Below are 13,444 nucleotides of genomic sequence, written 5' to 3' on the forward strand. Positions count from 1 at the left end.
GGAACGCAAGCGTGAGTGTGACAATGCACGCCGTGCCGAGAGCGCGCGGGGCCTTGCCGCCGCCGCACTTTTTCGTCTCCAAGTAAACGGGGGCACGGGGATTTCACGCGCCAGCGCACGGAAAAAACGGAGAACGCGCGAGGTAGTAGTGCATCGTTTGGCTGCGTGCGTGCTTAACCATGACACAATCGAGAGAAATATAAAGTACAGCGCAGAGTAAACAGAGCCGTAGCTGCGTATCTTAACCATGTCAAGAGTGAAAAAACAAAACAAAGTACTTTCTCGTAGGACGTGGCACTGTACGTAGCACGTAATTAAAGCCGTTAAAAGCTGGAGCAGGACACCATGATGATGATAATCAATTTGCTCTAGGTAGTAGTGGTCGGTCGGTTGTCTGTAGAGAGAGCTAGCCAACTCGATCCAAGCCACCGACTAAATTTACAGAGATAACAAATACAGCAAGGGGAACATCAAAAGAGGAGAGGTGGAGGCGGTGCGGTGAGGAGGACACAGAGAGATCACATGGAGCCGTGGAGTGCGACGACGAAGCGTGGAGGAGATCGACGAGAATCGAGTGCGAGCTAAAGTGAGGAGGATAAGCTTGCTTAGGCCCTAGCGCTAGTGCCCTACCCAGTGAAGCTTAGCAGAGATCATCACACGCGTGTGTGCAGCTAGTACATTTTGATATGGAGCTAGCCACATGATCTCAGATCTAGGGAGACAGGTAGTAAAAAGGAAGCAAGAGAAAGATACACATATATGGAGATATATATACCCTAGCTAATTGAGCTGAGCTCCCGGCCCGCACGTGGCCGGCCGGAGAATGGCCCGCGGTCGCCGTTGACCTCCTCGCTCTCACGGCCGGCCGGCGAGCAGCACGAAGAAAGGCGATCAGGAGCGAAGGATGCTGCGGATGATCTCCGCGCCTGGGCTGTTGTGGTCCATGGTGGACATGAGGTCCGAGAGCCGGTCGCTCAGGTCGTCCACCTCCCGGTGGAGGCTCTTGATGTAGCTGCAGGTCTCCTTGAGCAGCTTCGTCGTCGACGCCTGCATTACATTAGACGATTTGTTAAACAGACAGAAAATAAAGAGAACAGGCAGCACACAACCACCTACTACTTTAGCTAATTGGTTCGCCACGCAACGACCTTAACTACATCACTGTACATGGATCTCTCTGCTAGCTGCATGGTGTGGTATGAGCGGTATGCGCGGCGAAAAGCTGGCGCATCGAATAATGCGAATGCGAGGTGAAGGGGTCAGTTCGAAGCGACGACGCACCTGGCCGGAGCCGCGGCGGCGGGAGCTGGGGAGCAAGGCCTGGAGCTTGGAGATGAGCTCGTTGATCTCATCCTCGGAGATGTTGCCACGCGACGACCTCCGGCTCGACATCCTCGCTCTCTGTCGCTCGTCGTACGTCGCCGCGGGCCGGGACAAGCAGCACTTCTCGCAGCAGGATCGGAGGCAAAGCTCGAGGACCAAGCTAGCGTCTCGTCTGTGTGTCCACCGGTGGCTAGCTCTGCCTGGCTAGCTAGTGAGAACTGAGAAGCTGGGTTACCCGCTGGACTTGGAGGTCGCTCTGCAATATCTGGAGGCCGGAGTGAGTTGTGAGGGAGACAGAAAGGGAGAGGGTTCCTTTATAATGAGCTGGGTCGAGGGTGGATCCAGATTGGGTCGGATCAGAATTCAGAAGCGGATTTGTGTGTAGGGAGAAGCGAGGAGGCGTCGGCTCGACGGCTCGGCTCTACCTCTACTCTCGACTGCAACGAGAGAGCGAGAGGGGGGGGGGGGGGGGGGGGGGGGGGGGGGGGGGGGGGGAGGGCTAGCTGGGGCCCCGCTTGTCTCTCTCTGTCTAATCACCGCGGAGACTCATCCCCTCTCATGCAGGACCCACCGGTAGGCAGCCATGGGCCCCAGGTAGCTATAATATGCTATGACCACCCGCCACTTGCCACGTGCCCAAGTTGAGTTGCGGTGCTGTGTTTTTACAAAAGAAAAAATATGATCAAAGGGAGAGAAAAAAAACCCTGCCTTGATCCAACGACCAGCAGCCATGCTGAGTGTTGACCGATCGATCGGGAAGAACGAAAAAATTGCATAAGCAAACCAGTTTACTTCTCATCAGGCCCCTGCTGGCCTGTTTGATTCCATTGGATAAAGTTTAGTACCTATCACATCGAATGTTTGATACTAATTAGGAATATTAAATATAGGCTGCTTACAAAACTAATTGCACCGATGGAGTCTAATTCGCGAGACGAATCCATTAAGTCTAATTAGTCCATGACCGAAATGTAGTGCCATAATAGATTCATCTCGCGAATTAGCTCGGGGTTCTGCAATTAGTTTTATAATTAGCTTATGTTTAATCCTTCTAATTAGTATCAGCGACCGATACGATCGTTTCTGACGCCGTAATCGATGCTACAGCCGCGTCCTTAGCTTACCGCTGGAAATCAGATCAGAGAAGTTCAGAACCTAGCATTATGCTATACGTAACTGCTAAGCTACATACAGGAGGACAAGGGACACGAAAGGACACGGGACGTGTATTATTGTACTGCGCGCATACGTGCAGCCCAGCGACTCTAATCATCGGGAGTCTTAATAAAACCGGATCAAGTTTCACAATGTCTGCTAGAGAGAAGGCCGAGTCGAACGGCACCGCAGCAGACTCGAGAGATGCCCTGTCGCCCGCGCCCCCGGTGCCCTGAATCTAGCAGCGGCATACGTGCGCAACCCTCCATCCCCGTGCCTGATGTCCGCAGACTCCGATCCAGTGTCGCCACACCACACTATTTTAGTAGACGCAATGAGATTGCTAGACTAATGCCAGCCTAGATGCCACACTACGATAATCAAGGAGGATGATCGGTGCGTGCGTGGGTAGCGCACGGACGCTGGAGTTTGTCCACGCTCGCGCCAGCAAGAGGCAGCCAGGAGCTAGCAGTGCTCCTGCTTGTTTTTCAAAAAAAAGAGGCAGCCAGGAGCTGTCAGCAAGAGAGCCGGTGTGATGCGCCCGGGCTGCGCGCGCCTTGGCCGCGTCTACCGAACGGACGCAAATCTCGGAGGGGCCGACGTGGAACCCCCGCGGCGCTGCCATGTCGGATATGTAGATGGGTGCGTTCAGGCAGAAGGCCCCGGCCCGACCGGACAGCGTGCGCCAACGACTCCACGTGACAGCCGCGTGGAGCAGGCATGCGATGGCTGCGCCGGCCGCCCGCCACCATGTGACGATTGACGCCTGGGCTGGGCTTGCCGGCCGGCGCCCCCAGCTCAGGAAACAGAGTCAGGCCGGGCGAGGGATCATATCGATCGGACGGCCCAGGCGGCGATCGATCGATCGATCTACTGCAGAGCGGGGGGAAAAATTGCCGTCACGTCACGGGATCATCGAGCGCGCCTCCGATCGATCGGGCGACACGTCGGGCCCCGGCGGCGCGGCCCTTTTTATCATCCGGTGCCCGGCTTCCGGCTGGCCCCGTCGGCCCGTCGCGTCGAGAGAGCGAGGAAACATGTGAGCGCGGCGCGGGCGTTGAGGGCTACGGACGTCGCCGCGGTCGGGGGCGTCGTGGTCGAGGGGCTTTGCGTGAGAACGAGACACGGCCACGACATGCGGCGCGCGGGTGGCCGGCCGGTCGCGGCGGGTGCGGGGGCGGGGCGCGGCCGCGCGCAGCTGGTGCTGCGTGCTGGCCTGGCCGGCCTCTGCTTCGCTAGCGTGATAGGTGGGGGAGCGGCAGCGAGCTGTGGGGCGAGACAGCTGCCACTTGTGGCGGGCGGGGAGGCCCATGTGAGGGGCGTGCATGCCGCGCGCGCTGGGGGTGTGGGGTGGGCTCGGCTCGCTGATGGCGACCCAGGTCGGGCGCCTACCCACCGGCCGCCCGGTGTCGATCGATCTGATGGGTCGATCGGTCACGCGGCCTTGGCGTGCGATTGCGTTACACGGCACGTACGCCTGTCGCCTCGGCCCGGCCGGCCGCCTGGCCCGGGTCGTAGTATGCGCACGTCGTCCGGTCCTCCCTGCCTGCCTGCTGCAGAGACACCCACACATATGATGCGCAGAGCCTGGCCATGGATGTTTCTTACCAGTACGGCCCCTGCATATTTATTTCTTCTAGGCTCTATGCACAACGTGTAGCAGTACCATAAGGCCCTCTCCAACGGTAAAAGCTAGCTGCTAGCAGACGAGCTTCGAATAGCGCGCTGTGAGAGAGCTGGGTTTCGGGACTTGTGCGAGCTAGCGCGGAGTGAAGCCCTAGCGCAGCGATTTTGTCACTGTTCATCGAATAAAAAACTCTATGAGCTGGCTTAGAGCTGCCCATCGGAGAGGGATCACAGGCTTGTGAAATGACCGGACCAGCCGAACCAGAAAACGGCCGATCAGTTGGAAGGAGTAACTCCCAAGTCGATCGATGTATAAATGCTGGCAACAAACGAACGTGCCTGTCACTCCATGTAGACATGCATCCCGGGTGCCGTTCTGAGGTGTGCTAGTGAGCAGCAGGCCCAGGCCCTATTTTCGACAAAGCCACGACCAGACCGGGTCGTTGCAGCTGCTTGGCCGGCTACACCACCACGAGCAACCTCACCGCTCACATCGCAGGCTCTCTCACGGATAATGCGTGTGCGCGTAGGGGGTGCATGCGGGTACCCCTGCTTTCTGGATCCAACCCCCCTGCTGTTGCCAAAAACCGGTTTTTTCCGGTACGCACGCGGTCGCTGTGTGCGCAACTGTACTCGGCTAGGCGCAATCCATCAGCAACGAACAATCGACGCGTACGTTACATGCACATCCATGCATTATCCATGATGGTTTGTATGATCCATCCTCGTCTGAGACTGGTAACCTTTGCCGGCCGGGCCTGCTAGCCTAAAGGCGAATGCTCAAAGATATGATCGATGGTACGGCAAAGGCGCAAGGAACAGTTGCGTGTGTGCGCGCCCGGGCGGCAGGAGGCCCCTCTGCAAAGTCATGTTCGATCCACTGTCCTCTCGCCCCCCACAAAAAGCCTCTCGGCTCTGAAAAAGGCAGCGCTGCAGCAGAAACATCTGCCATTTCGCAACTACTAGCTGCTGCCTCCGGAGCTAGAGGCCGGTAGGGAAGGGTTCGATGTATATTTAGGCCTGCGCCGCGGCAGAGAGGCAGCAGTCATATATCGTACCGCTAGGGAAGATCGTACCCCTACATTTGTGGACCTATTGCGTGGTGATCGGTAAAGCTGCGGCAGGTACGTGTCCGTCCGTCCTGTGTAATTTCTAGGAAGCAGGGGCGGGTCGGGTAGCCATTGGCCAGGCCAGCTATGGGGTTACTAGCTCGTAGTCGTAGTAGTGGTAACGGTCTGGTAGGAGAGAAGATCAGAAGAGGCGGAGAGAAGAGGCAGAGAGCGAGTTGCAAGTGATGGACCAAGTTGCACGTCGCCGTCGCGGTGTTTATTGCATGGGGGCGGCGCGGGGCCGGTTGCATGGGCTCTGCCTCCCCGCGCGGACGGCAGCCGTGGGCTCCCACACGTGCCTGTGCCCGACGTCACAAGCAACCGCCTCCGATCTTCTCCTCGTCGACTCTTCTCCGTTCCCCTGGAATATCCATCCATCGGCAGTTGCCGCGCAGGTGCTCTCTTACCTCAAGTACACGTACGTGTAGGCTTGTACTACGAGCTAGCTAACCCAATGCAACCAACAACTGCAAGTAGTCACGGCCGGACGGAACTACGCGCGGGGCAGGCACGCGTTGCATGCTCTCCATCATCGCACGGACGCGACGGTACCAGCCCGGCCGGTGGTTGTGTGTTTCGTCGGGGTGCCGGTGCATGTGGGCTGCGTTGCATTTTCATGCACCGCGCGCGCGGCACCACACACCAGCGGCGTGAGTGAAAAATATCCCATCCGAAGGCGGCGGCTAGTAGCTACTAGTACTCTTGTAGCACCAAATGTTCGTTGATCTGATGATCCTTGCATTGCCCGCCGGGCGCACACCGTGTGGTTTCATTTGCTGTTCTTGTTTCTCATGGAAATGGAATCCTGCGATGATCGAGGTCACCTGTGAGCTGTGATCGAGGCTAAAATAACTTTAGTTTCTAGTAGTTTAGTCGACACGATAGACATGACTAGTTTACATACTAAGTACGTATGAGAGAGATCGATGGTCCAGGTAAACGACTTGACTGAGCAGCGTGGACCACGGAGCACTGTAAGATATCGAAGAAGTATCGGATCGTGGCACGGTCGGGGGTAAAACAAGTGTGTGAATCCGACCAGATGAACGCACGGCTGCCCCAACTGCCGGCGGTCTCGGCTCTCGAGGTCTGGGTCTTACTCCCGGCGAGCTTGATGCATGAACCTCCCGAATTCTTAATTTCCGTCTTGTCACATGATTAGCCGACCGCGCATTTTTCATCCTGCAGTGACTTGATTGCGTGCCGCCGATCGATCGACCGGCTTGTAAGCTAGAGATACACGACATTGTACACGAACACGGCTTGACAAGGTGGAAGAAGTTTCAGCGCCTGTCAGGCCTTGTGCATGGCTTGGGGTCGGTCGCGTCGGCGAGCGGTTATCTTGCTGTGTAATGCACCACGTAAGAAATTGTTAAAGAAGGTACCATCATAGGAGACACGGGAACAAAACGCATCTCCAATAAGTCATAGGAGACGCGTGTTAATAACCCGTGTGTCCTATGAGTCTGCCGAAAGCCCCCTTAGCTCACCCTCGTCTCCTATATACCTATATAGGAGATGCGTATTATTAACCCGCGTCTCCAATAAGTGTGTTAGTCATCAAAGACGTGGGTTTTTAATATGCGTCTCCTTTGTCGGGCATTAAAGGAGACGCGTGTCGCTCTGTCATCCTCCCGGACCCGAAATAATTATGCAACACGCTTTAGACGAGGCTTCGTGTCCGCCCTCCAGTCCCCCTGCCGCAGGCATTCCTCCTCCCACCCACCGCAAGCACACACGCACACATCTCTCTCTCTCCCCTCTCATCTCTCTCGCCTCGACATGTCGACAGGCGATAGACGAGGATGTCAGATCCATGTGTAATCTGTAGGTTTCAATTTGGATTGTTGCAATTTCATGAGTCAATTTTGCGTGACATGGTTAGCTGTTGTCTATCCTTCCCACTGACTCACATGCACACAACCTGTTCGCCTGCTAATTTTACCCCTCTTAATCTCTGCTCCTATAGACTATTCCACTCGTGGAGAGTGAGTGGTGGCAGTGACAACAACCACAAGAGTTGAATTCAACTAAAACACACAACAAAACATACAACAAAACACAAGAGTAAGTTACTACATGTTAATTTGAAACATTGCTAGATGTGAATTCATGTCTTACATATTAGCTGTCTGAATTCAGGGCTCGCTTAATTGCAGGAGTTGTGGAGGAAGACAACAGAGTGTGTCAGGTTGCAGGAGAAGAGCCTAGCTTTATCCAAAGAACTTGCGGCCCTAAAGTTGTATGTTTTTTTACCTGAATAATGCAACCACTTGAGTGAAAATTGAGCATCAGCACCCTGAATCATGGGAACCATTCCGTTACTATAGTAGTTATAATAGTAGACCCAACTAAAATTGGGGTCATATATGTCAATCTGATCCATCAAGTCATGCATCTTACAAGTCGTTGTTTGTGTTCCTTCTATTTGCTGTAATAACTCATGCAGCATGTTGGTACCCTTTGTGTATTCCTTAGTCCTTACATTTGATTCTAGTGGAAATTATTTTTATCTTAACTTTGGTGAATTTGAAGTGCTGATTTACAATGCAAACCGATGAGTTATCACCAAGAAGGGTGACTGGGTGAAAGGCTGCATGGGGAGGTCAACAATCTGGGTATTTAACTTAAGTCTGCAATCTGAATTTTCAGAATGTGTCATTCAGTCAGAATCTTCATCAAAACTGTTTATTTTGCTTTGACACTATATTGTAGTTCTACAGTGTGTGCTCTGACACTCTTAATTTTTCTTACTGTCTAGATGATATCTGTTTCACCTGCTGACTTGTTTTCTTCATGCATTCAGTTTGAAGACCACGTAAAAGGTGATTGGAGACCATGTAAAGGTGAGCAATAACATCCCTAGAGATTCTAGCTAGCAACAAGCATCTTGGACTTCAGGTACGCATGTTGTTTTATTTTTTTTTTTGCCTATTTCTACAACTACTATAGCCTAAACAAAAGCACGACGAAAGGCATATGGTATTAATTTCAGTTGATGGTTGAAATAAGTGCTGCATATTCTGTTTTCTGATCGAGTCGATGCATTCTAGCAAATCTGAAGTGTTCGCTAGCTTCTTTATGTTTTCAATGTAATGAACTGAGTGAACCATGTTATTTTAATGATTGCTCAAGACTTAACTTTGTATAAATAAGTAGATTTCTGTTTTTGGTTCTACTGTTTTTTAATAGCTGGTTCTTCTTGCTTCTGCCACCCGTTGGACTTGTTGCGTAGCCCAGATAATTAAAAGATGTACTAAAATATTTCTTCCTCATTGTCGGGGATAGATCCCCTCAAAGACTACTTTACACGCAATCGCGCAGTCTTTTTTGTCGCAATACCGATTACTTATTTTCATTATATTCTCTTACTAGTCACTAATATCCTCGAGCAGAACATACCTTAATTTGTGAAAACCTCAGAGCTTCTGTCCTGCCTAAATGCTAGGACGCGTACACGAGCCAAAGATCTCAGATGCGTAGCAGCAGTGCCAGTACGCGTACACAAGATCACAAAGATCTCACACGCAGTGGCAATAGTTAAACAGGGATTGGGAGTCTAAACGTAATAGGCTAACTACTCGGGAAAATATGGCTGAAACAAGAGCATGACACACAACATTTACATTACATTCATCACTGAATAAATATCAGTAGTTTCAATATTCTACAATATGCTACATAATGCATGCATCTTTTTTTTTTCAGGTTAAGCTTTGGTAACGACTCTTCAGGACGCTCAACGTATCTCCAATGGCTCAGCTAGCTTCGAAGCTCGGAAGCTAAGCGCCAAATAACTACTCGACGTGGCTCTTAAGGCTCACCTGGCGTATAAGCTCGGGGGCTGGACACCGCAAAACTACTTAGATGATGACTGGCGTGAAGACTAAAACTTGCTAGACCCTCGGATTGATTATTTAATCATTCCAAGGCTCGGGGGCTGATCAGTTACACCCAACAATTGATTTTTTCAAGATGAAAGAAGAAGATTCAAGATTTTATTAATCCTCAATTTTATTCTTCGATTCAACCTAAGGCTCGGGGGCTACTCCATATGGAGTGCGACTTCCGCCGCCCTCCATATCACATTTCAAAGATGAAGATTACAAAATCAATACGATCAAGGACTTGAGCACACCATAGCCTCATGGCATCTTTGAGAAATTTTGAAGATTCAGCCAGATAAAGTACTCGAGGAGCACAAAAACTACTCGGTGAGGATCTAAAAAGTACTTAAAGACTGCTACATTCGACTATGAACCGCTCGGGGGCTTGTTAGGGATAGATCCCTAGTACCCGCAAGGAAGGAAGAAGGCGGACTTCTACTAGAATTCCCCTGTAATCCTACTAGGACTCATACAATATAATCCTACTAGGACTCCTACCTTATAACCGACTAGTAATCCTGCCTCCTGGAGTATATAAAGGAGGGCAGGGGTGTCTAGATCAGTAGATAGAGAAGCACAACAGAGGACCAAATCCTCAACACCAAACAACACCCAAGCGCAGGGCGCAATATACAACACCCCAAACATGACTTAGGGTATTACGCTACTCTGGTGGCCAGAACCTGTATAAGTCTGTGTCTTGTGTCCTCGCTTTTACCTTCAAGTTCCAGGTCCGGCGATCTCTCACTAACCAATCTACTACCTCGGGATACCAATCGGTAAGTTGCCGAGTATAAAACACTAACATTGGCGCGACAGATAGGGATGATCGTCGAGATCACCGGGCGAGCTTGAAGGACCTCATCAAGATCAATCAACTCTACAAGACAAGAACGTTGTTCTCCCGTCCAATCGATGACTCGGTGTGCAACTGCGTCGGAGTCCGAGGTGAAGTCGCTGGACAGGCTAATTCCAAGCTAGCATCTGTTCTCGCCAAATTGGAATTCGAAACGGAGTGCGGAGTGGAGTAATTCACCTGCCGCTGATCGTCTCCAAGCATCAAGATCGAGATGGAATAGAATTGGATGGCGTCCAGAAGGAATGCTATAGGGAATCGATTTCCTTAGTCGAGTCCGAAGCGGAGACCAGCTTTGTTGATCGGAGACGGAAAAGAACGCCAAGCATCAAAATAAAGAAACAACAGCTGCTGTTGTTCCCTCTGACGCTAGAAATCAACGGTGTATTCAGCTATACGTACACCAAAAAAGCTATCAGAAGGACTTTAGCTTGCGTGGCAACACCAACAAATCTCCGGCGATGCGATCGACTATTTCTGTAAGAGCAAGATGTCTACACCGGCTCGCTAACGACTACTTCAACTACTTGTCGGTTTCATCAGCAACCGTCGCGACTTCATCGACAATCGTCCATGAATCAAGCTAAGTCACTTTTTTAATAATTATTTTTCTTTGGCTTATTTTCAGCATGGTTGGTGAATGTGCCAACTATTTATTTGTGTACGCATCTCGACGGTAATTACCCTTCAGAGTTACATTTCACCGACTACTCTTGGGGCATGTTGACCGACAATCATGGGCTTGGTACACCGAATTACGGAGGCTATCGCCATGGGTTTGGTGCACTTAGTTCTGGAAGCTCCGCCACAAGCTTGGTACACCGAATTAGGAGGCTCTGCCACGAAGTTTGGTGCACTGAGTGTTGGAGGCTCACAATAGCTACACCCTAGTGAGGTACAAATCCTATGCGCGGCAAACACGCGCTCTCCTTGCCAAAAGGCAAAAAAGTCTAAACGACTACTTTATGCGCAATCGCGTAGTTTTTTATGGCAATGTCAACTACTTATTTTCAATGTCTCCTCTTAGCGGTTGTTAATCTACTCAAGCAGAACATGCCTCACGTAAAAGCTTTGGATGTTCTGTCATACCTAAATGCTAGGATGCGTACACGAGACAAAGATCTCATACTCATAGCAGCAGTGCCAATACGCGTACACGAAACAAAAGTCTCACACGCAGTGGCAATAGATAAACAGGGACTGGGAGCCTAAATGTAACAGGCTAACTACTCGGGAAAAATAAGTCCAAAACAAGAGCATGACACACAACATTTACATTACGTTCATCACTGAATAAATTTATGTAGTTTCAATATTCTGCAATATGCTACATAATGCATGCATTTTTTTTCAGGTCAAGCTTCGGCGGTGACTCTCCAGGATGCTCAGCGTACCTCCAATGGATTAGCTAACTTCCAAACTCAGGGGCTAAGCGCCAATTACTACTCGGAATACCTCTAGTGGCTCTGCTAGATCCCATGCTCCGGGGCTGGACGCCAATAACTACTCAACATGGCTCCTATAGCTCACCTGGCTTAAAAGCTCGGGGGGTGGACGTCGCAAAACTACTCGGAGATGACTTGCGTGAAGATTAAAGACCCTCAGATTGATTATTTAATCATTCTAAGGCTAGTTAATTTTTTCAAGACGAAAGAAGAAGATTCAAGATTTTATTGACCCTCAGCCTGATTCTTCGATTCAACCTAAGGCTCGGGGACTACTCCATATGGAGTGCGACTTTCACCGCCCTCCATATCACAATCCGAAGATGAAGCTTACAAAATCAAGACTACCAGGACTTGAGTACACCATAGCCTCGTGGCAACTTTGAGGAACTTGGAAGATTCAGCTAGACAAAGTACTCAAAGAGCACCAGAACTACTCAGCGAGAATCCTAGAAGTACTCGAAATTGCTGCACTCGACTATGAAGCGTTCGGGGGCTTGTCGGGGATAGATCCTCAGTACCCGCAAGAAAGTAAGAAGGCGGAATCCTACTAGAATTCCCCTGTAATCCTACTAGGACTCATATCATGTAATCCTACTAGGACTTCTAACTTGTAACCAACTAGTAATCCCACCCCCTAGAGTATATAAAGAAGGGCAGGGGTACCTAGATCGGCAGATAGAGAACCACCTCAGGATCAACATGAACCAAGAGGACCAAATCATCAACACCAAACAACACCCAAGTGCAGGGTGCAATATACAACACCCAAACAGGATGTAGGGTATTACGCTAATCTAGCGGCCCGAACCTGTATAAATCTGTGTCTTGTGTCCTCTCTTTTACCTTCAAGTTCCAAGTCCGGCGATCCCCCACCAACCAATCTACTACCTCGGGATACCCCTTGGTAGGTTGCCGGGTATAAAACGCCGACACTTCTTTGAAACTGTAGTGAAATGATCTTATTTCTTCCTTCTTTGAACTATAGTGAAATGATCTTCTATTGTGTCCTTGTGCTTCAAACGCTCAAATCATACATTGTCTGCTTCTGAGTCTTGTTCTTTTTTCCCCCACTAGAAAATTAGATTGGGACTCCAAGGACAGTGGGAGTCACCTAGATGTATTGCTTAGACTAGTGCACCAGCAAGATCATCAAGTTTGCCATAGAGCAATCCTTGAGGTATGTAAACCCATCTCTCTCTCCCCAGCTAGATTTATATACCACAATAGTGATTATGCAAAGAAACATGGGTACTTTAATTAGGTTTAGATCCGGCGTATCTCATTTCTATGGATTGGTTGCAGGCAATGTAATAGAAGATGGCACTGAAACTATTTTGTCTTGGTCTTGTTCTACGGGTCTTCACCATGCCAGCAGATTTTAGAGATAGCAATCTTGATTCTGTTGTTCTTGATGCTCATAGGAAAAACAAAGGGCATGTTCACTATGAATGTTAGAATATATATGTGAAACTTATGGCCATGTATCTGTTAGAGACCTGGGTTGTATTTGTAAGTATTTGTAAGCATGTATATTTGTGATGTATATAATATATATTTCATTTCCTATTTTTCTTTTTTTAATTCATCATAGGAGCCGCGGGTTAGCAAGACGCGTCTCCAATGACCCTCTCATAGGAGACGTGGATTCGCAAAACGCATCTCCAATAACCCCTCTCATAGGAGACGTGAATCCATGTCTCCTATGACTTCACATCAGAAACGAAAATTTGAAGAAACGAAAAAACTGCGTCTCCTATGTTTACCCGCGTCTATGGTGTCCCGTTGTGAGCTCGGTAGCTACCAAAAAGAAGACGACCTCTGTTTGGAGAACTCCGTATGAACAATTTCGATCGTTTTTCCTGCATGAAAGTGACGACTCTCAGCTGACAAAAGCCAACAAAACACGCCCCGCGGTTGAAAAGGCAACCTATTTACGTTCCACCACGTGAAGTTACGTTGTCGCTTGTCAGAACACAGACGTACCACAGCACCATGTGCCTTCCTATTCGGCACCGGCGGTCCAACAACAACATGGATAAG

General features: G+C 50.0%; 1 protein-coding gene across 1 annotated transcript; it reads right to left on the reverse strand.

The window, feature by feature from the left end:
* Positions 1–349: 349 nt before the first annotated feature.
* LOC117839405 (transcription factor ILI5) lies at positions 350–1,649 on the reverse strand. Its single transcript, XM_034719767.2, has 2 exons — positions 1,282–1,649; positions 350–1,047 (listed from the first exon to the last, which is right to left on the reverse strand). Exons 1-2 carry the CDS (start codon positions 1,390–1,392, stop codon positions 892–894), a joined length of 267 nt encoding a protein of 88 aa, XP_034575658.1. The 5' UTR covers positions 1,393–1,649; the 3' UTR covers positions 350–891.
* Between the last annotated feature and the right edge of the window lie 11,795 nt (positions 1,650–13,444).

This window comes from Setaria viridis, chromosome 1 (genome assembly GCF_005286985.2).
Source record: "Setaria viridis chromosome 1, Setaria_viridis_v4.0, whole genome shotgun sequence".
Lineage (NCBI taxonomy): Eukaryota > Viridiplantae > Streptophyta > Magnoliopsida > Poales > Poaceae > Setaria > Setaria viridis.